The sequence below is a fragment of the Botryllus schlosseri genome, chromosome 2 (assembly GCF_051294905.1).
Source record: "Botryllus schlosseri isolate E-star chromosome 2, Bs_hap1, whole genome shotgun sequence".
In the NCBI taxonomy this organism is placed as follows: domain Eukaryota; kingdom Metazoa; phylum Chordata; class Ascidiacea; order Stolidobranchia; family Styelidae; genus Botryllus; species Botryllus schlosseri.
The window spans coordinates 9,750,312-9,773,429 of record NC_137237.1 but is presented as its reverse complement, the minus strand read 5'-3'; the positions used below and the strand labels follow the sequence as shown (position 1 = coordinate 9,773,429).

At 41.4% G+C, this 23,118-nt stretch overlaps 2 protein-coding genes across 3 annotated transcripts; both read left to right on the top strand.

The window, feature by feature from the left end:
* Window positions 1-3,369: 3,369 nt before the first annotated feature.
* LOC145433416 (uncharacterized) lies at window positions 3,370-15,854 on the top strand. 2 transcript variants are annotated; one of them, XM_080310515.1, is made up of 18 exons: window positions 3,370-3,909; window positions 4,626-4,681; window positions 5,719-5,860; window positions 5,925-6,000; window positions 6,066-6,320; window positions 7,277-7,299; window positions 7,364-7,401; window positions 7,906-7,984; window positions 8,043-8,222; window positions 8,473-8,678; window positions 9,080-9,229; window positions 10,086-10,185; window positions 11,690-11,835; window positions 12,500-12,639; window positions 12,698-12,855; window positions 14,088-14,222; window positions 14,980-15,137; window positions 15,239-15,854. In XM_080310515.1, exons 1-18 carry the CDS (start codon window positions 3,582-3,584, stop codon window positions 15,428-15,430), a joined length of 2,562 nt encoding a protein of 853 aa, XP_080166641.1. In that variant the 5' UTR covers window positions 3,370-3,581; the 3' UTR covers window positions 15,431-15,854. The 2 variants fall into 2 exon arrangements, with proteins under 2 accessions (XP_080166641.1, XP_080166642.1); XM_080310516.1 differs by having other exon boundaries at window positions 3,371-3,909; window positions 5,940-6,000.
* A 4,750-nt stretch (window positions 15,855-20,604) lies between these two features.
* Window positions 20,605-22,940, top strand: LOC145433417 (uncharacterized). The gene is made up of 9 exons (XM_080310517.1): window positions 20,605-20,755; window positions 20,821-21,101; window positions 21,166-21,306; window positions 21,368-21,496; window positions 21,564-21,707; window positions 21,759-21,978; window positions 22,057-22,219; window positions 22,276-22,518; window positions 22,579-22,940. Exons 1-9 carry the CDS (start codon window positions 20,733-20,735, stop codon window positions 22,903-22,905), a joined length of 1,671 nt encoding a protein of 556 aa, XP_080166643.1. The 5' UTR covers window positions 20,605-20,732; the 3' UTR covers window positions 22,906-22,940.
* Window positions 22,941-23,118: the final 178 nt, after the last annotated feature.

Genomic DNA, 23,118 nt, shown 5'->3' with positions numbered 1-23,118 from the left:
CCATTGTAGACAGCCCATTATCTGCTCATTGTGAAAACGGCCAAATGAAACAAATAGGTTTTACAGGGTGTTATGCTGAACGTACCGCAATATCCTAACTGAGGCAAGACTGCGTGGGCATTGGTTCTTATATCAAAAAGCGTCAGAATGAAGTGTCAGAATGAAGCTTCACGGTGTGTCGCCAGCGGTGTCCGCACGACTTCAGTGTTGACAGCCAAAAACTGCTGCTGTTGAACGTTCTTTCTCCATTCTTGGCAAGCACTTATTAAGGACATACTCTTTCTACCCGAGAATGTAGGAAAGGATCTTTCTTTGTTGTACTACAACAGATTTTAATTAATATATTTTATTTATATTATTTATTTTAATTATAAGTAGTACAATCTAAGAGTATGTGGGAAAACACTTAATTTACATACATGAGGTCAAAATTTGGTCTAAATTAGGTTTTTAAGGTTAAAAAAATGTCAAAATTTTGATTTTTTTTTGGTCAATATCCTCATTTTTGATTCAAAAAATCGCCCTACTGATGACTAGAAAAGATTATCACAGTCCCAGTGACGACATCATTCTCAATGGATAATCAGTTTTTATAATTTCATGATGAAGCATTGCCCCTTCACGGACCACCAAAAACTATATACCCCAGTTTGAGAAACCTTGCTGTATACCAGAGGTGTCAAACTCAAATGTGCTTGCGGGCCAATTTACTAGTTTTTGATGAAGCCCCGGTTCACATAGCATCAATAACAGGGGTATTCAATGTATAATTTCCAAATAGGCCTTATTTAAAGGGACCTTCAAATATTTGAGTAAAATTATTTTTGTGCTGGGCATAATTCGTCAAAATAGTGAGTTACAGATACCATGCGAGAGGACAAATGCCGCATGACAACGTATAATCTGTCGCGTTTTAATATTGCAGCTAAATGGACATGTGACGTGCCGCAATTACAGGTAGAATATTTTAGAATTTATTAAAGATTTATCTGAAATTGGAACATTCGAACTGTGCTTCTCAATCTGGCTCTATGGTATTATAGTCCTGATAAGTAGGCTTTTATTCCTGTCGTTTCCAAAGTCAAATTAAATCAGCGTTAGATTTGCCTTCGATTGGAACAGATAAATGAAAACTTCTAATAATTATTGCGTTATAGTAATAGCAGTGTTTATAGCGACCTTGCCCTTTGTGCTTTCATGTTTTAGAAGTAGTTTTAGAGTGAGCTTGAAGTTCTCAAATCTAAAAAAAGATATGTCGCAGTTGAATATATTGTCGAATATTTGAAAATCGAAAATGCCGTCGCGGGCCGCACAAAATGTTCTCGCGGGCCAAGTGTTTGAGACCTCTGCTCTATATAGACAAAATGACACATTTATCAGGCTAAATACATTAAGCAAATATTCAAACCCAAAATACAGAACTGTAGTGTTACGGACATATATGAAAGGTGCATGCACATTGCACGATTGTAACCTACATGCGGGCTGAACAAGAGAGATCTGACAATTATTACTAGAGCAATGTTTGGAAAACCGGTGTTCCATGGAACACTAGGGGCTCCCTTAGACAATCCCAGTGGTTCCGTGTAGGGGTAGGCCAGCACGTACTACTTACCCAACTCGTATTCAACGATCTTGAGAGTCTTTATCGTCTCCTTCGCAAGCGCGACCTCGCGTCAGTTAGGTTTCGCCCCATTCTTATTTCGCATCATATATTAATTGAAAGCAATCTTTGAACTGTACAATGTACATTGATCTCTCGCGTATCTTCAACTTAATGCAGAGACTTTCTAATTTTAACATGACTTTCAGTGCGTTAATCGCACGTAAATATAATATATTTGTTTTGCTTGGGATATAGACACGTAAGAACGGTTTATTATAGTGGCATATAGTTATACGCGACATAAACCGGACTAAATAGATCACTTGTTGAGTTTACAACAGCCACATGTTGCGGATTTGGTTGCGGTTTACGCGGCATTACGTAACTCATTTGATGACGACTTCGGGCTACGTTTCATTCATAACTATATACTCTAATCAGGCAGACTGTACATTGTGCAAACAACAATAATCACGGGCGCGGTCACGTAATCCCACAAATTTTAAAAGCTACAGTATTAATCAATATATCAAACCTCGGATGGGATAGTAAATCGATTATGTCAGCTCTATACAGCTTATAATTGCAATCACAATCGGCACTCCGCTTCTTTCCAAATATATAGTTTCGTTGCATTGATATGTGCGCCGCGAATATTTCTCCTCATCGTCCTCCCACGCGTAACATACCAACGTAAGATTTCTCGATTTCCGATATTGAATTTAGTCAAATAGTCACTCTTTACATTTTTTGCGAATTAGCAACGTTTCATTATCATACATATCGGCTCCCGTTCGTTCCAGACTTTTCTATAACTGCGTAAGCATTCAATATACCTATGAAGACCATAAATAAACCTGCACGTACTATGCAGGCCTCCCTAAAATCGAGCGCACTCATGCACCATTAGCACTATAACAGCAGATATTATCAACCGAGTCATAAGCCCGTTTCCAATCCATTCACCCTCACCCACCCGACGAATTAACATCATTACGATAGACTTTATATAGATAGCAGAAATAGGACGGATTCCGTTCGATTGGAATAATGATCTATCAAAAATGTGCTTTCCCTCGTCGGTTTTGGGGGGTTAAAAAGCTATTGGACCCCTCCTCCTCTACATCTCCGAACTCTGGATATTGACACGGTGCCATGTTGTTGGAATTTCGTTTTCGGAGACTCGGAGTACTAACTCGAATGATCTATCTTATCCAGATCCATTATATCGAACAGAACTCTACCTTGTTCGCGTCGGTATGTGTAAAACATAGAATTACACCCGCACATCAATGTAGCCTATGTGTCAGCCAACAGCATAAGTATGTACGTGTGTGGGTGATATTTTGAAGTTGATGTAATTCTGCGAAGTCAAGAAGGCCTTGACATGCAACTCGTGCGATTCATTTGCCAAGTCTAATAAGTCGATTACCTTAACGATGCTATCGGAGGTTTTATAAAACCACAATCACGCGTCTCATCGTTGCGTCACATGTCGCATTTCAACTGGCGGTTGTTATTCGCTGATATTGTTTACATCCGCGCGGATGGTGGACACAAATTTTGTAAACTGTATATGCGTTACCTCCGATATCGGCAATGATAAGATACCGCGTATCAAGCCTTATCAGTGTTCTGGTGTCTAATTCATTCGCGCGTGCCTGAGGCATTCGTGACTCGATCTAAAGATCTGTCTCAATGTTATCTTTCTCATAGACCGCCGGAGTTTTACGAGTTCACCGCTTTCGCTTACCGGGAAGCTCACTTGAATGTAAGGATTGATCGATCGGACTCCGTTGTCTAAGAAATGGCTTTTGTTCATGACCGTATGCCGGGTTCGGAAGTCATAACGGATCTTATACTCTCATATTTCTTTTCTATATATAGACTAATAAATTAGTAATCGCCGTTAGTTTGGAGAAGACGTTTAGTGTCGCTGATCTTTCACTGAAGAACTTCGCCGGGAAAATACAAAATGAACTATTTCAATTATGCGTTGCTGCTAATCACGTCTTGGCAGAATTTGGGTTTCTGCGCCTTCGTTTCCCTGAGATCGGAGGAATTGTCAGTGACGTCGGGAAGAATGAACGAGGATCCATCCAATACTTCATTGTTCGGGTCGAACGAGACTGGGAAACACTTAGAAAGTCTGCGAACGGATGAAATCTCGCTGGTTGGCGAAGACATCAAAAAATTGCCCGCATACCAAGGGGGTCTGCTGAGCGATTTCTTAGAAGAATCGGGACGTAAAAAGACACTGCAACCCATTCCTAAATCGCTCCACCAAAAAGAGACACAAGAAGGTAGGGGCATACCGTACCTCGAAATCCTTCAAACCTCAGGAGATATTGAATGACGCTTTTTGCGCTACTCAAATTCCTACACACACACACGCTGCGCACTGCCACTTCAAACCGCGAGGGAAGAGCGTGTCACCGCCTGTAAATACTCGGACGCAGATGCAATACGGACTTCGCAACACGCGCGACGGAAAGGAAATATTACGAACCGCGAAATTGTTTCTTTCAATGTGATCGATCGAAAGTTTTGTTTTCAAATATATTTCTTTCGAATAATATAATTGTCGGTAAAGCAGAAAGGATCACCGCTAATTCTTAGAAGTAGCATACTTTAGCTCGGAAATACCAGCCTAATCCAAGGCAGAAACAAATAGCACGGTAATTTTTCAAGTATCGGTCAAATCGCAATTACCGACATGCCATCTTCAATGCCACCACTCGAGTGTCCGTATTTTCGTGATTCCGCTCAATGGTCGTGAGCGCGCGGTCCGTAATTATTTGTAGCAATATGCAATTAAACCGTGATACACGCGTGGCGGATAGAATCACTTGTTCGGTTAATATCAGTTGCGATGCGGGTTTCTAAAGTTACGCAAGGTCACGGCTCGATCACTTTCTCGACAGTCGGAACCGGCATTCCACCGCGCAGGCAGGAATTCTAATAGCGCTGTGCCGTCAAGTCAAATCAAATCCCTCGCGACGCTGTAATCTTATTTCAGATGTTTACGGAGGAACACAATCCCATCGAGTACGGCGAGCGGTATCTGACCAGGAGGTAACATATTTAAATTGATATGGTCGCGAAACCGCAGCAACACTTGCACACAGAGAGGTGCGGTCAGTAACGGAGTATAGTTATACTTTTTCGGAGTACTCGAGTAGGTTTTGCCTACTTGTATTACTTACTCATGTGGTTGTGTTTCTAGATTATTTCCACTTCTACTTCTGCAACAGTTTGTTTTTGGCAAATCTACTTTATTTTTCCACTTTGGAGTTTATGAAGTAGAAAGTAGTTTGGGATATGTTTGAATCATTGTTTGGGGGGAAATTGTCTTGACAACTGGGCGAAAGGGCCCTAGTATCACGACAACTGAATATATTTTCGATAATATGTAGTGTCATTGGTCATTTTGCGTCATGGCGAAAATGCATCTTGCCACTTCGAAAAGGGCCGCCTCCGATTAACTGATAAACAAGCGAATCATCGAAAAAAACAATTCTTTAAACAACTTACTACAGTAATTTTAAGGTCCACATATTAGACCTCTACTTGAAGTAGTTGGAACATGTCTTTGAAATTGCTACTTCTACTTGTAATTGAGTAAACATGTTAGGCGCTCCTACTTTTACTAGAGTTTGAAAGGCTTCTTGGAACTTCAATATACAATTGAATAACATAGATAGCGTAGTGGTATAACCACAGCTGCAACACCAATAGGATGCGGGTTCGAGTCCGACCGAGGTCGACTCCATAATTCCTACGTACGTGTTGGCGGTCTATCTATCTATCTATCGCCGTCTCATCCGTGTATAAATAAGCGATGTTAGAATTGGGCCGTGCTGCAAGTCGGCGGCTACGGAATAAAAATGATGAAAATTGGCCTGGTGTGAATGACCATAGTAGTCGACAAACACCATGAATACTACAAACAACGACAACAATATATTCATATTGAAATGAACCCGAATATTTCCGGATGGCACTCGTCATGGGTAATTGTCAGCAACCGGTACTTGAGTAGTTACAGCGTTGAATAATTTGACCAGCTCTGAGTTCACACTTACGAAATATTACCAATTCAACACCGTTAGATAACTGATCCATCCGTCGGTTCGGAATGGGGAGAATGGTCAGAATGTTCATCAGACAACTGCGAAGAAGGAATACGGAGGAGAATGAAGTCGTGTCGTCCAGAAAACGTGTCCGAATCGGGCGAAAGTCGATGTGAATTCGGTAAAATATATCTCACACAGTCACAATTACAATTATTATACTCGCCAACGCTTCTATTACGTATCTGCGTTTCGTACAGAAAATATGGTGCAGGAGAAAACGTGCTACGCTGACGGTTGCGTACACTCCAATGCGACAAGGTTTGTAGGACGGCAATTCTTATTCCTAATTACTCGTGTCTACAACGCTTGTATTTTATATACAGACGGAGTGAATGGACAAGTTGGAGCGCGTGCGATGTCACTTGCGGGGCAGGTTCTCAAACCAGAGTAAGATCTTGCTTGTCGGGCGGGAGATCGGATGTGGCGATTGAGGATGATACATGCAATGACGTGGAGCGGAGGAAATGTCAGCATCAAGCAAGTTGTCCGATATGGGACGCATGGGAAATGTGGAGTGCGTGCTCACAAAGCTGTGGGGGAGGGTTCATCATTCGCAAAAGAAATTGCGTAATATACAGGTAAGGAGGTAACTAAGGGAAATTTCAAATTTCTTATGACGTACGTAGTGTTCATAATAAAGATCTGCGTGTCTTCCTACATGCATTTTTGGAATCCATGGTATCGGTATGCTTTTTCGTTCTTTTTTTTTCAATGCTGTTTTGAGTTTGAAATATATCAATGTACAGAACATGAGTCAACGTCCTCATCTGAACAATATTAGTGATAGAAAATCGTTCATACGTTTGATTTACACCAAAATTTCTCGTGAACATAACAATAATGTTTCAGCGACCTCCACAATCCGAGTTCGTTCTGACTAACGGGCTGTAATTGAAATTACCATTAGTAAACTTATCGACAACAGCTCTGTATGCCTTTAACGTGACATTGCATTAGTGGCTATGTAAATATTGAAACTCATATCAATACATATAGAGATATTTCGTAACCGGAGTGGTGTCACAATTAAAATTCGAATGTAAGTTGAAACTTATTTTACATTGTCGCGACTCGCGAGGTCATTGCTACATCGTAACCAAGCGAACCATAATGACGCCATAATATCGCAAAATGGAAAATGCTTTCATGCGAACTGTGGCAATGTTGGTGGCCGATATTCTGAAAGTGTCGGAATAACAGATTGAAAGTGTCGGACTGTCCGGCATATTCTTATAATTCCTGCAGTTTGGCACAGCGGCTGCAAACTGACATTCGTATCGCCTGTCGCTGATTCAATACAGAAATAAATGCTAACCGAGCGAAACCGCGGGATTGATTCACTAAACAAAAATATGCCATATAAACAGAATTGTCATTAATGAATTTCGCTATGCGCATTAGTGTAGTTTTTGTATATGTGACTGTTTATTTCATACTCAATTTAAGGTGACGTACCGTAAATAACTTCCAAGCTTCGCATTGTCCGTAACGATTTATATCGATGATGATGAAAATATCCAATTCGTTTTTCCAGATTTCACTCCACCGCAAATACAGGTTAGTATACGTTCGATAATATAGTTTGATTGAAAACGATTATAGAGTTTATGTTCTATCCTAGATGAATTACTTGTTCAGGATGAAATGCAAACCGAAGAGGTAAGTATTCCTGTTACATCCCCAACTTCTCATAGTATCGGTTGGTATGATATCGGTAAATGCTATGACTAATTAAAATATACTATAAGCTATGTCTGATTTGAACGCATGGTAGTAGCTGATATGGTAATTCATAAAGCCTATATTGTTATAGCTCCTTACCCTTGAAAGGTTTTATAGAATTATTTCAATCTTAATCCCTTCAAAACTCAGTGAATATACCTCACTAGATCCTGAATTCGGCTTCTTCAGATGTTCGCGAATGGATGAAAATTCGTTTTTCAAGCGACTACTAAATGACATAAACGTTTTTACTGTGTACGATTAATCACAATTCCAAGTTCAATTAACTAATATTATGCAACCATTTGAAACAATTTCAATCCGACGTGTATAACATAATGACGAAAGATTCAGTGATATATGACAGAGAATTTCCGATCGACATTTGGTGATGAGAGTCTCACATTATTCGTAGACGTACGTAATTCATCTTATTACTAGATAAATGCGGACACTTTTACGTCGGAGCCGAATCCGGAAACGGACAATGCCACAATCCCCACAGAAGACTTTGCTAAAGGCTGGTGCATTTGTAAATTACGATTCCGCCTTCCCATTAATTCAAATCTAATTTGCAGAAATGGTTCATCGAGACTTGTGCTTGAAGCCCAACGAGGGATACGAAGAGCTGTTACAATGCAACTCGGGTGTGCCTTGTTCCTACTGGGCATTATGGGGGGAATGGTCAAGTTGCCACAGAAGATGTATACCTGGAATAAAAAGAAGGGAGAGGCAGTGCATAAAAAATAACAAAGAAGGTCATCTATAATGCGCGGTATACCTTAATAAATGGCATAAAGAGTTTTTAACATTCCGCAGGCTGTGGTTAGACAAGTAGGAGCCGTATTGATAATGAGCTTACGCCATCTAAACTAAAAAGAATGTCATTACGTGTTACGCATAGGCCTATTTCTAAAGGTAACTATAATCCTGTGAGATCAACACACTGCCGGATTGCGCAATCAATCGACATCCGCATCTAATTCTAAAACTATGATGTTCTTTTAGAACCGTGCTCCACCGGGAGCGATAAACAATATATGAAATGCTACCCGCCTCCATGTTGGGGGGAGTGGACTACAATTACCGAATGCTCAGTACCTTGTGGCAGAGGTCAGAAAAGACGAGCAAGGACGTGCAATATCTATTCAGATCTTCCACCGTACGATGTTTGCGAAGGCGAAAACGAAGATGTAGTGACCTGTTATTTGCCGGTAAATTGCTTAGTTGGTATACAAGAGTGCAAGTCTGCGATAACGATCAAACGGATATCCTTTGACATGTTAACTGCACCGGTTCTTTTAGAATTTTGCAAATGGTCTATATATAATTACGTGTCAAACGCTTACATTCCATAGGCCTATTTGGGTCATATATAGGCTTCGTTTGACCTCTTGAATGACAACACAGAATATGTTGATAAGTCGACTCCAATATGGATTTTTAATTACAGCAAATTTTGGTTAATGGCCCAAGGGAGTAGCACGACCGACCTATAGAAGGGGGCGAAAGGTGTTCCTTTAATCAATTTGGGGATTGTCGCTCCACATGAACTACATGGTTGCATCACGATGTGACGTCACGTCATCGTTGAAATTATTTTTGCTTCTCTCAGGCGTGCGAAGATGTCGGTACCTGGGCAAACTGGTCGGATTTTACACCCTGTACCAGATCGTGCGGACGGGGTTTCACATCACGCCAAAGGACATGCCTTACTAACCATTGCTTTGGTAGACACTTACAAATATTAGGATGCAATCGGCAGGTACGATTCAAATGTGCCAGGTCCTTATTTCGAAGTGTGCTCGCTCTGTTTGTATCGTTTACCCGGTGGTACCCATTATTCTCTTTCGATATCTGTTTCACTATGCCAATGACACTTGGTGCTGTGTTGGTATGTATCAATCGCCAGTGGTGCACTGTACAGCGACTCCAATGGGTGCTAGTTCTAGTGTCGATTCTGCCAAGTTTCTATGAGTCGTAGGTTTATCCTGGCCCCTCGTAGCCGATCCCATTGTAAACACAGCGTCTTAAAGGTGCACGCAGGAAGAGTGGGTCGAGCTCCAAAGTCGGCAGCAGATATCCAGAAGCGGGGAGTGAATGAATGGCGGGCGAGTTAGCGAGCATAAAGAGTCGTCCATCAGACCTAAAGCACAGCCCCTGAACAGGCGATAAGCGATACTGTCGTCGTTATATCATAATTATGCATTAGGAATATATTAATATTAATAATAATAAGTCTTTAAATCATGTTTCGGCTAGATGAAAATTTCTCGATTCAGTTGATTGTTGAATAGGTGCTATATGGCACACACGGTGTGGACACGGCAGGGATAAGCTATACGTTTCACTTTATCCTCTGCGACCTCTATTGTGTACCATATACAGCCGAATTCAATGACAGGAAATACTGTGTTGTCAGACCACATTGTACAAGCCATTGGCGGTGTAAGGTATAGTGCAAAATGCTAGAACATATATACACTACACCCACTCATTTATATCAAGTAAAATACTTAAAATTCAACATGCTGGTTCAAACTCTTATATGAGCAAGGGTGCAATCCTAATAATCAATTCAGATTTTTAATTTCATTACTAACGCATGCGTTTACGTTCAGCGTTGTCCGATATGGGGAAAATGGAGAGATATGTCCTGCTGCAACTCTACTTGTGGGCCGGGTTACGCCAATCGAACGCGAGAGTGCATTTTCGGTTCAAGTGAGTGCCGCAATAGTTTCGTTGTAAAGTGTCGATATAAGAAAACACATACAAATCGATGTAACCGCGCCTCTGATAACTTTCAATCTGGATCTAACTTCATCTAGAGGTGGTCAGTAACGACGTAGGCTACTTCTCCTTTTACGAAGTGTTCAAGCATAAGTTTTTCCCATACTTCCACCAATTGCACAAATGATTGTGCTTCTAGACAACTTCGACTTCTACTTCAAGAGTTTTTGAAACGAAACTATTTCCATTTTAGATTTTTTCAGGCATAAATTAGTGTTTCAATATATTTGCATCGCTTTTACGGGAGAAATTGTAATAACAAACGGGCAGTGTAGCAGCTCTACCGCGGTAACAAAATAATAATTTGAAATTGCGCCACCTTGTAGCGTGCTCAGTAATTTGGCCTAAGTCCAGAAGATGTCTCTTGTCATTTCTAAAGATGACGTCGACGATTCACGAACAGCAGTCTGCGAAACCTCGTCCGAATCCACCCCCATCAAACTACTTACTTGAGCACTTTTCAGATATCCTGTTTCTACTTCTACTTTGACTCGAATATCATCAGTAGGGCAAATTTTTGTTGCACCAAAATCGCAACAGCAGTTGCAGGAAAACATTGCATTTATATATTTCTTTTAATTTAATTATACGGGTATGAGATTATAGATAACTAACCTACGGATAGATGTGCAACACGTGATTCACGGTTGAGTGATGCGACAACGGCAGATTTGTTGTCGCTTCATAGCATGAAACGGCAACGTAATTGCTAATCCCATAGATGACGACCCGAGCGCTCAAATTAAATGAAGTTGATCTTATTTGAAAGCTGCAGTCGCGCTGATTCTGATAATATACATTAAACTTTCATCAAGGCGATGGAACCACCCCGAAATAGCCTTCAAAATCTGAAAATCGGCATTGTTCTAAACCATCGCAACGGTGCAGCCTAATGACCATAACAACGGTCCTTGCGTGACTGCGATTGCTTAGAACAATGCAGATTTTTAGACTTCGAAGGCTATTTCGGGGTGGTTCCATTGCCTTGAATATTCACGGGTAAATACAATAATTTTGTTTTTAGGGGTATAATTATCTTCTGAACAAGAGGGAATCCAGCAAAACTAATGTGATATTTGTAATCAGCAACCTCGCAAACCCCAGAAACGGCTCTTTGATGTTCTGTCAAAAAAATCATTTCGTTGACCAGTGTAATAGAACCATACTAGAAATAGTTTAGAGCATGATTTTTAAATCACGCCCCTACATTTTGCTCAATATTTGATAAAAGTTACAGTAAATATTTGCATGAAAAATAGAAAAAAGTTGCACTATAGAATTCCTACAAACAGATTAAAACATCATCGTACATAGTTTGTGAGAATCTAGGAAGCTGCCGGAAGCTGTAAAAAGTTGCAAAAACTTGCCCTTATTGCCAGTATCTACTTTGACACTTGACCAACTGTTACATTTGACCTTGAATCTATATTATCAGCTTGTAAAGGTGAATCGCTGCAGCTTCACAAATGTCATTCACGTCCATGTGAACAGGGTGGGAACGATACCGAGATCAAGTGGGAATGCGGGACCAAACCCCAGAAATCGTTCAAGAGAAGCTTTCTTAAAATTGTTAACGGCAAGGTAATGGGTATGACTTGTATGTAGGAAAAGGTATGGCACAATGGGCCAAAAAAAACATATTTTAATCATATGTAGGCCTATATTTCGAATCCAGAAATCCAGATGAACTTCACAAAACGATGGAGGGGCATGAAACGTATATTTTCCAAGAAAAATGATGGAAAATACGAAGAAATAGCGACAGCACAGCCCCTTGAAAATCATGATGAAACTTGTATGAAAATCGCTGCCAACTTGTCGATCCACATTGATTGTAGCGGGTGGTAAATAACCTTAGTCTCCTCCAATGGATGTTTTAAGGGAGTTTTGGTGACGATCATACTTCTGCGCACTCTTTTGTTAATTTATATATAGGCCTTGATTTTTAATCTGCCTTCGGATATCATCGGATGATTTGTGCCCCTGCTAAATTGTGCCAAATGTGCCCCATCCACTTCTTCACACCAAAACCTCCCCCTCCATAAAATATGTAAAATGGCAGTCCTGTGCCTAAAATAGCATGTAGGGCGACTATAATAACTCCTGTGACAAAGCTGCCTGCGTACTAATTTCAAGCACAATAAACAGATTACATCCATCGAAAGTATAGGCCTACGGCCGAACAAACACATATGATTAAAAGGGTGTACAGAATGTATTTCCTTCAGTAATATATTCCCTGTAGGAAGCTTCGCCACATGCTTGGCCTTGGCAAGGGAGTTGGCAAGCACGAAAGAACGCATCGGTAATTTGGAAGCATATATGTGGAGCAAGTCTAATTCATTCACGCTGGGTTCTTACGGCGGCCCACTGTTATGGCAAGGGGTGAGTGGGTATGGTGTAGCTTACAGATATGTACTTTTGAAAATGTTTAATATGTCAGGAGGGGTATGGTAAGCGAAAATCTTCAGACTGTGGCGCCCAATCGCGACAACTGGTCTATGCTTTTTGGAATCCACGACGTCACGAATTCTGCGACAAGAACCTACATATACAAGATATACAACCATGACAAATATAGAATTGATGTTGGAGTATACAGTGAGTATATAAATATAGTCGTCACAGTTTAGGCTACTCCTCCCTTATATAATAATACTCAAAGATACAACAATACTATGGCAGTATAGCGGCAGTATCGCGGTCGACAGAGAATCTGTTGTTCACGTATTATGATATACGACTCGATTCGAATCGACTCCGAGCAGCCCAAAATACTGGGTGCGAATAAGGATTCTTTTGCGCAGAAATTAACCAGAATTCAACTAGTCGAACATGGAGCAAAATGTTCAACTAGTTGGTTGAAGTCCGATAGATCCGGAGTTCGTTTTTACGGTGAACCTTTCATAAAAGTTATCTCAAACCAGAGTTTTCTTAATTCCACGTTTTTCTGGCATAAAACTATAGGCCAATAATGCCCGAAAGGTAAAATGTAGAAGGAAAATTCGACTTCTGTAATAAACATTCCTGATAAAACACAAGTATTGTCGTCTCCAAAAATGTCGACGATTGTATTAAGCTGGCTTTCTTCTGTTTCCCAACTGACACCAAACAAGAACACCAAATGGATGAATCTATTATTTGATGACGTTAAAAAATCTCTCGAAACCCTGACAACATAATAGAATAACAAATATCAGCAAACCAGTACAACAACAACATCAAAACAGACGACCTCCATCGCGTCACTCCACATATGAATGCACGTGCACCGTAAAGTGCTCGAGGTGACGAAGGGTGAGCCATAACGAAATAAACCACCGTGACAAGTATTACCGTCAGTTTGCGACTGCATCTACACATTATTGTTATTTTTATATGTACAAGCCAACGTATAGGTTAAATACATAGGTTGTAGTTATTTGTGGTATGCATGGTGTTTGTCGACTGTACTATGGTGATTTACACCAGGGCAATTTTTTTCATTTTTAAAGCACGGCCCACTTCTAGGCTTTTATAAGACATCGCTTACACGGATGAGATGGCGAGGAGGGGCCCAGATAAACCTTCAACACTCATAGGTAGGAATTCTGGAGTCGACATCGGTCGGACTCGAACCTGCAACCCATTGGTGTTGCAACTGTGGATTTCACCACTATATAGATATGTCCCACCAGACAGCCGCTGTGGTTCAGTGGCACCTCGTTCACGGAAAAGGCTTAATGACAATGACGAAAACAGCAAAAGTATAAATCCCATCGTATTTGATAAATGCTGAAGCTGTTTTTGTGACAGCATGTAGCTATTTTTCTAAATCAATGCTTCGGTTACAGATGACATTACACTGATAAAATTGACCTCGTTTGTGAAAATATCAGAAACGGTGATGCCGATTTGTATGCCTGGAATTCTGAAGCCTGCACCAGGGGAAATATGTGTGGCGACTGGGTGGGGACAAATACATCCAGGTATTCTACACGCAGTTATGGTATATAATTTATTCTATAAAACGCGCCTACGGGTACGTGAGCCAACGTGACGCATTTTCGAAACTTGAGCATACCGGTATTTTCAAACATGACTTATGTCCTGACTTAGTGTTCTGGTATGGGAATTCTGCAGGTATAGCCACAGCTTTAGGATATTCATAATATTAGTATTGTCTCGGTTCATGGTATGATAAAGTTGTGATGCTATTGGAGTCATGCTAAAAAGCCTTCCCAAAACTGTCAGTCCTTGATTAAGGTGAAAATTCAGGGACATATAATCCCATACATATCATAAAGTGTTTATAGTGTTTATGTTTATAGTTCCTGACACTATGTAGTTGCAGTTTTGTTGTCAATCTAAAATAGCGACCAACGGTCTCACAAGCTAAAATCTAACAACAGTATTCCATCTTGATATATTTCGGCTGTCATATTTTGTATAGACACTCTTCCGTCATCTTTTCATTCGCCCTTCACCTGGCCCTTCTCTGAACTTAATTATAAAGACACCAAAACACCCGACACATCGAAACGTGCTCCGACCGAGACTAGAACCGGGTCTCTAGCGTTGGTGGTGGTGGCGGATGTACCAACTACGCTAACCCCCTCCCTCACACATTTATGTCTTATCATTGATCCTATTGTGATTGAATCTCGCAAACGCGGTAGTAATTTGCGATCTAACGATAACTGAAAATGTGAAATATGTAGAAGTTAACGTTCATTTATTTTACAGATTCTGTAATATTTTCGGACAAATTATTGGAAGCGAATATTCCCGCAGTGGACATTGACGACTGTCGTCGACTGGGGCCAATGTATAATGACTTTTTACGGGAAGACCAACATATGTGCGCTGGAATGATAACCGGCAATATTTCTGATACCTGTCCAGTAAGTATAGGCTATAATTTATTCACTATACTTTAGGACCTTTAGGTATTCGGCGATCACCCGATGCATACATAAGTAAATCGAGTTACGTTTTCACGCAGGGAGATTCCGGAGGTCCCCTCGCTTGCAAAAATGGAAGTAAATGGTACCTTGCGGGAGTCACGTCGTTTTCATTTGGTTTGTGCGGATCTCCTGGCCACGCAGGAGTCTATGCCAAAGTGTCTTCGTATCAAAAATGGATCATGCAAACCATTAAGGATGATACATACGACGATTGCTCACCAGATTTATGAGATCTCTGTAATATTGACATAGATTTTGTACGGCTTACGCATACATAATTGCGCTGATTTGTGATGGAAAAGAGATGGTAACGCGTGAAGGCTGAAGAGACACACGAAACGAAAAGCTTGCAGTAGACTTATGATATGGATTGGTGAGCGCTGCTTCGTATCGATATGTCGATCGAATATATTTAATGCTTGGATCAGCTCCTATAAAATTTATTGGTCATTGCATGCACAGCACACGTGTACATTCATATTAACCGCGAGTGATGAGAGGTGTCACTCGGAATAATTTTCGTGGCTATGCACTGACTCGCTTTGGTATTGAGCCAAATTTGTTGATCGATTATAAATAATGTATGTTCCGTTTTTGCAATAATTATTGCGTCCGCGATCCCTTTTGAGTGAATATATTGAGATTTTGCAGAAATTTGGTAACGTTCAGAGCTCTAGGTAGGTAAGCTCGTACGATAATATAAATATTAGTTTGGTCTTAGGGTGGCGCTGCTGTTATTGATGCATTTTTGGATGGTGCCGGGAACCAAACATTCGTTTTCGGTAGATATGCGAAAATTGCGAACCGCAGTAATTTGGGGTTCGGTGTTCCCAGCGGAAGAAACTTTCTCAGTCTGTCGCGGTATCTTTTTAGAGCGTCATATTTAATCTAAACTTTGGATATAAGGCCTACTAAGAGCCAGATTTACCTATGATAGCTTGCTGAAAACACTGATTACGTCATGCGAATAGGTTGCATTTGCAATGATGAAACTAAAGCTGTTTCCATAACCGCGTATATAGAGTCGCCTTTGAAACTAAATTAAATTTAAAATAAACATGCTTAAAGCATGGCCATTGTGTAAAAGATGGTATTTATTGTTGTTCACTCGCGATTTTCTACAGACGAAAAATAACATCTGAAATTACTATACGGTGGTTCGCGCTAGTGCGCGGCATGGAATGCTTGAAATGTGGTTTTGCAATAATCAGAGGCATTTCTATTTTCATGTGGTAAAAAAGCACAACGTACAATACGATAAACAGGACATATTGCGATGTAATGAACATATAATAGCATAATGTTCGTGTTCAAAAAATATTTTCACGCACGTGACAAAATCACTGAGCTCAGTTCGTGGCCAACTGCGTTGCATCGCCTAGGCCAGGTGGGTGTGACCATTCCGAATCGTTTCGACACCTTCCTATCTTTCATTGTATATCGCAGTCTTGTGGTGTATTGAAATGATGAAATTGGTAACAATAAATTGAATTGAATTGAATTGAATTGAATTGAATTGAATACGACAACTGCTTGGTCTTTCCCACAGTCTCATTAATGCTATCCATTAATAGGTCATCCTTCGCCATGAAAGGATTTACAAAATCGAGACATAATCCTCACGACTCAAAAGAGTCTCACGGTATCCATCATCGTAGGTATTCAGGTTCACCGATTCACGAGTAGGGTTGCATTTATAACAAATATTTGTTTAAGACACTCTGTTTAAAACATGTTTTAAATAGCGTTTTAAACAAAGGTATTTTCAAAAATTATTTTTTTAAGTTGTAAAATTATGCCATTATTGTTTAAATACTTTCCAAAAAACATGTGGTATTAGCCTGCGGACAATTACCACCAGATATAGCCGACGTATATCGATATGGGATGGTTAGAACCCTGAAAATAGTCGATTCAACAGCAATAGCACTAATATTTCGTCAAAGGAGCTGTCTTTACCCTATATTTTCAATTGTCAATGTCAATCCACTATGACGTAACAATTGAATTTTCGTGACGTTATGGCTTGAAAAAACAATATAAAACATGTTTTAAATAAGGGCCTTGTTTTAAAAATGTTTGTTTTAAATTGATTTTTGTTTTAAATGCAACCCTAGTGGTAGAGGTCTTTGCTCACATTGAATTTAGTACTGCACCCAGTTATTAATTTTAGCATGATTGTATTCCAAGCAAAGCAACCCATATTATATAACATCCATGCTAGGATGCGACTTGCGGGTCACAACACTAAACAGTATCATCCATTATGATACGATGAAGAAATACTCTGAGGATTTTATCTTGTAGCTCTCGAATACCAATCTATTCAGTTTTGACCAAAAAGCTTCAAAGTATAGGCCTATCTTTAAGGTAAAAGGGCTCTAACTCCTAAAAGTGGTAAAATACCTCTTTCTTCGATTTCGACACGCTGACTGCGGGGTAAAACACCTCTAGTTCGAAACATTTTGTTGACAATAACGCGAGCTATAGCGTGATGGGAGTATTTTAACGGGGACTTGGTGATCTAAAAGTATGCGTAATTTATTTTTCATGAATTATAATAGACCACTGCATACATGGAAACATGTTGCAAACATTGTCGGCATATATATCGCGCGTAGGCTATATCTACGCGCTATAGTGCGACGAGGAACTTCGAGATTTGACAGATTTTGTCGTATGTTAATTTACAATGAGAACTCAGGGATATATATAACTATTGTTTTACTATATAATCATATAGTACATACTGCACCCTCTACTGCAGGGGTCGCCAACTCAAAGCGGGTCGCGAGACACTTCATATTTCGTAGAGGCAGCGGGCCGCAGGAATGCAATATTGAGACAAAATTGCCACACAGTGTAGCGACCACGTTTTTAAAACTTCACGACAGTAGGCTACAACGCTTTACTCCCTAACGTTGGCGACTGTCATAGTAGTTACCACAAAAGAAGCAATAATTTTTAAAACTAGTACAAAAGCAACACGAAATATCATGATAATCAATCATTTTCGTTTTATTTTGAACTATGAGCTGCGCACGATACCCGGTACCGCTTTTCATCGACTAAGCACTAAAGGAATCAATATTGGGGCTGGTGAGACACGTTACTGTAGCTGAAAGACTGTCTTCTCCTAAAGCTTGATCTTGTGGAAAAGCCCCAATCCGTTTTCTAAGCGTCTTGGTCTTGGCTGTGTCTGGGACATTGCACGTCAAGGCAATATGCCCCTGGTCAGTAACGAAGTACTTCTACTTTTCGAAGTGCTCAAGTAGGTTGGGTCCTCTTGGACTACTTACTTGGATATGGTCTTAGACTATACTTCCAATTCTACTCAACAGTTCCATGCATTGTAGGCAAAACTAGGCCTAGAACACACACTTCTTCATTTTCTTTGAAATCGCTACTTCTTGTAGAAATCTACCACGATGCTTCTGCTTCTAAGTGACTATCAACAATTAATACTTCGACCACCTCTGTTGATACCACGACACTGTGCCCGAGGAAGTAGCCAACCGAATAAAAATACATTCACGACCTGCCCGAATTCTTTCATCACCAAATTATGACATGTACAAGGTTTGGTGTTATAAGGAAAGGCACCGTCACTTTATAGCTCAAAACAATTTCCACGGCCCAAATTAGTGCTAGGTACGACTCACCACCAGAAATACTGGAAGATGTTTCGTCCGTTTGACAAGAAACAAAAATTTGCAATCCAAGCAGTAGAAAAAGACCCGATAGAAGATCGCACTCACAAGGAATGGAATGAGCAAGAAAGAGCCGCGGAATAAAGATTAACATCGAAATAGAACTGTGATATCGGGCACTAGGTCGATGTGGATGTTAGTTTTAAGATATACCCGACTGGCTTGATTATTTTATTGAATTTTGAACAATCCGCAATGTAAATTGTGCAACGCTTGACCAATTTCAGACCATCGATCAAGTTTTGCCTCATTTTAACCTGCTACCCTGCACCGCATAGCATTTAATACCACTTGGACATATAGACCATCAGACTATAGCTACTCAAAAAACAAGCGCCAAATGTCAACGGTAATCCAGCATCTGTTTACACCCTTTTGAATGTTACAGAGAGAGAGAGAGAGAGATATGATATTATTTTTCGCCTGCACCATCGAGATGCTTCGACGACGGAGTTGTGATACGGCCGTGAGGTCATCTAGTCTGCGGCCCCGTTTTTTTCTCTCCTCCATCCTATCCGTGATTGCTGAGCGCCTATAGCAGGATAGCTGCGGATACCAATTTTCGCGTCTTTAGTATGACCCGGCCGGGGATCGAACCCATGACCTACCGATCGAGAAGCCGGACGCATAACCATAACCATTACACTATCTCGCTCGGTACATTGATAAAATCTGATAGCTGCAGGTCCAAAATGAGCAGAAAATTGTCGATTTTCAAAATGACGAAACTTTTGATCCATGAGTTCAATTTTCCTCGAATTAAGTTTATTGTGTTCGGAATTTGCTCATCCATGCATGTACCAAATCTCAAAAATATTGAAAGTGTGGTGGTTCCCACTTTGATTGTCCATGTTTGCAGCACCGTAACTGCCGCACCCCAAACCCCCCAATTGGGGGGGGCCCGAGCTCGAAGGGGGCCCAAAATTATTTCGTGGTTTCGCCCCCCAGATGTTCGGTTTATCACCGTATGGGGGGCCCAAGACCAACGTTTTAGGGGGGCCTGACGAAGTGCTGTTACGGCCCTGCATGTTTGGAATGGCCCCATAACCAACTCAGAATGTGTAATAACTGGTATTAATCGAATCCTATTGTCGCACTGATTCCGAAAATATAAATAATAATAACGTCAGAACACCAGAACCCCCGCAAAATCGCCCAGGAATGTGTGGACCTCGGCATTGTTACGTACGATCATGGCGCCCACAAACGATGACAATGTGAGTGTGAAGCACAGATGGATGAGCCTCACTCATTACTGTCAGCTAACAATCCGACAATCACGGCACATTTGTACAATGCGCCATCGACGGTGTAGTATGAATCGTGAAGCGACGGCCAACAAGCAGTGCTGAAAAATGCATTCCAATTACAGATATGTCTGTAATGTATTTTCCATCTACCTACACCTACTGCGTGGGAATCGTGATCAGAAACAAGTCGCTACCATTTTGGGTTCATATATTTGTAAATCTGACTATAACGTTCGGTGCCTCATCAACCATGAACCTCACTGTACGTCACTTTCCGGCATACTTGATAGAGCCATGCTTTCCTTGTATTCCGTCCTGATCATATATGCAGGAGTATCTAGATATCCCTAATCATAGGGTAATTGCTTTTTGTCCAGTCTCAAACCTACCTAACTTATAAAATCATCCAAATACTTGATGGATTTCCCGAGATGATAATAAGAAGTGATCAAGCAATCAGTCGCTTCAGACTGCGCGAGATCACTCGGGAATATAAAATGAAGCTGTCAGTTGGTTTGGAGTTAGAATCTGGGTTTTGCTTCTGTTGGAATTTGTTTTGCGTTCGATAAAGAATGGTTTTGACATGTTGCTTTCCGTGAGTACAGCTAGAAGACGTTTCAGAGTTAACGCTAAATGTGACTACATTAGACGTGTATTCAGGTTCCTCGCTTTGAGCTGCGTTCTGGCCGTGGCTGGTGCTACCGACGAGGAAATACCGAACGTTTGCGATACTGGGCCGTGCGTCGATGGTAACCAACAATGCCATCCCTTATCTGAGACAGACTATCGCTGTGTGTGCTCTAGTGAATGTGGTAATGCCAGTTGCAATGCTCGGCCTTGTCCGAACGTGAACCACGTATGTAATGCGTTATCCCACACTGACTACGAGTGTGTCTGCCACCCGGATTGTCAAGGCGCCAACTGTTCCAACTGCCTGCAAGGTGAGAGGATTGATGTCCATGAAAATGGTGTATTACGTGAGCTTTACGCTTCATATCGTCACAGACGCTAGGCGGATCCGAAACGTTTGCGATACTCGACCTTGTACTCATGAAAACCAAATATGCATTACAATATCGGAATCCAGCTACCAATGCATATGCCCGGACGGCTGCGGGGGAGTCGATTGTTCGAACTGTCTTGCAGGTAAGAAGCATAAAGTCGACAGGATATGGGCGGGAAATGCTAACTCCCGCTTACCATTCAGATTTGACACCATCCGCATGCAGCCCGAATCCCTGCGTTGGTGATTGTTCCTGCTACGAGTCGTGTAAGCACGCTGGTGGCTATTACTGCCGTAGTGATACCGGTTACCTGGGAAAGAACTGCGCTGTTCGTGAGTACCTGGGCGTTTGCTGTTTTCCAGTTGGCGATGATTACTGATGTTTGTGGCTACGATCAAGCTGTTCCTGTATTGCGGTGCGAATCTGACAAAATTGTGTTGAGCGTCTCCGAAAACTTCGTCGACGAATACGACCTGGGCATGAAGAATAGCTACATATCGGTAGCACCCAGCCTCCATGAACACACTCGTTCGGCGTGCAAATGTAACTGAATTTATTATGATCATGAATTTATTTTAATGAAGTTTTCAACAGTATATTTCCCAACAAACGGCGCGTATGAGATGACGATTCCCCTGCCGTTCTCGGCCTGCAACACCACGTCGCGACGAACTGAAGAGGGCGTCGTATTCACAAACCAAATGTGGTTCAATCGAGAACTTGGCAGCGCTATGTTCGACATGCCAATCCCCGCCGTCGAGTTTCAGTGCACGTACAGTCGCGTGTACGAGCTCGTTACATCGCTTCAACCAGTGTAAAAGATTTATACTTTTTTCGTGTCCTTGTACCTTCAATCGATATATCTACATCACGTTTCCCGGTTATATTGCAGAGTCAGCAATCCAGGCTTGGTGGTTTCAAAGAAGGATATCTTCCCAACTATTTCCTTGTGTAAGGTCCCTACTTGCCCTGGTAGTTGCCCGGACATATACAAGGTTAGCGGAGGAGCCTCTTATACTGTGGGTGAATTGATACATGTTACCATGTCGCTGGACGTAAGTGATAGGCTGGACGTGTGGCACCATCATTTTCTTACCCCCTTATGTTTTAGTCCGGGGCCCTGAACACCGGAATCGCTCAAATGTACTTGTCTTGTTCCGGTGACGAATCAAGCCGCAGTGTACTTGACATAGTCGTTGATGGATGCACCGCCCAGTCGGGCTTACTGTCGAAAATTCGTTCGTCCTTTACATCGGACATCGCCTGCGTCTCCTTTCAAACGCCACGTACGTTGCAATGCACGGAATTCTACATCCACGCGGAGTTGATGTCCTGTGCCAGTGACGATGTAGAGGTGGGTAGCGTAATAATTTTCTTTGTCCGGATATCTGCGTATTACATTTCACATTCTCAGGTATGCTCCCCTGCCGCCGACAACGTAAAATGCCGATCTTCGCGTGTAAGACGTAGCGCACCCCCCGTGGCCTGGATCGGACCAATTTTCGTGTTCAATGGTTCCGATGGCTCAGGGCAAATTACTATTAACGGTATGGATGAATATCTGGACGATGTGATCCCGCGCATTGCGGCGACTCTGCTCCGTGAAGCTACTGAGGAAGATAAGTCTCCTGGAGTGGGCGTGATCAATGTTGTCGTGGTGGTCTTCATTGCGGCGACTGTAATAGCGTTGCTAGTATTGATTCCGTTTGCGTATGCTCGATCAGGGCAAAAACGTTTTTGATTTTCGCAGTCACTGAACAATATACTTATCTCAAGTTACCCGGAGTCGATGTGTGATAGATCGATGAACACGATTTTTCTCAGATTCAGCAAGGCGATTACGTCGTCTGTAGCCGAGGAACCAGGGTAGTGCTTCATCGCCAACGCAGTGACGTATCGTTAAGCATTCGCGTCTAGTGAACTCAATTCTTGCGATCGTACGCAGTAGAAGCCC

Coding starts and splice junctions, on each gene's coding strand:
- LOC145433416 (XM_080310515.1), top strand. CDS start 3,582: ATGAACTATTTCAATTATGCGTTGCTGCTAATCACGTCTTGGCAGAAT. Junction 7,300..7,363: donor TCACTCCACCGCAAATACAG/GTTAGTATACGT, acceptor GTTCTATCCTAG/ATGAATTACTTGTTCAGGAT. Junction 8,679..9,079: donor TAGTGACCTGTTATTTGCCG/GTAAATTGCTTA, acceptor TGCTTCTCTCAG/GCGTGCGAAGATGTCGGTAC.
- LOC145433417 (XM_080310517.1), top strand. CDS start 20,733: ATGGTTTTGACATGTTGCTTTCC. Junction 21,102..21,165: donor CTGTTCCAACTGCCTGCAAG/GTGAGAGGATTG, acceptor ATATCGTCACAG/ACGCTAGGCGGATCCGAAAC. Junction 21,979..22,056: donor GTTACATCGCTTCAACCAGT/GTAAAAGATTTA, acceptor GTTATATTGCAG/AGTCAGCAATCCAGGCTTGG.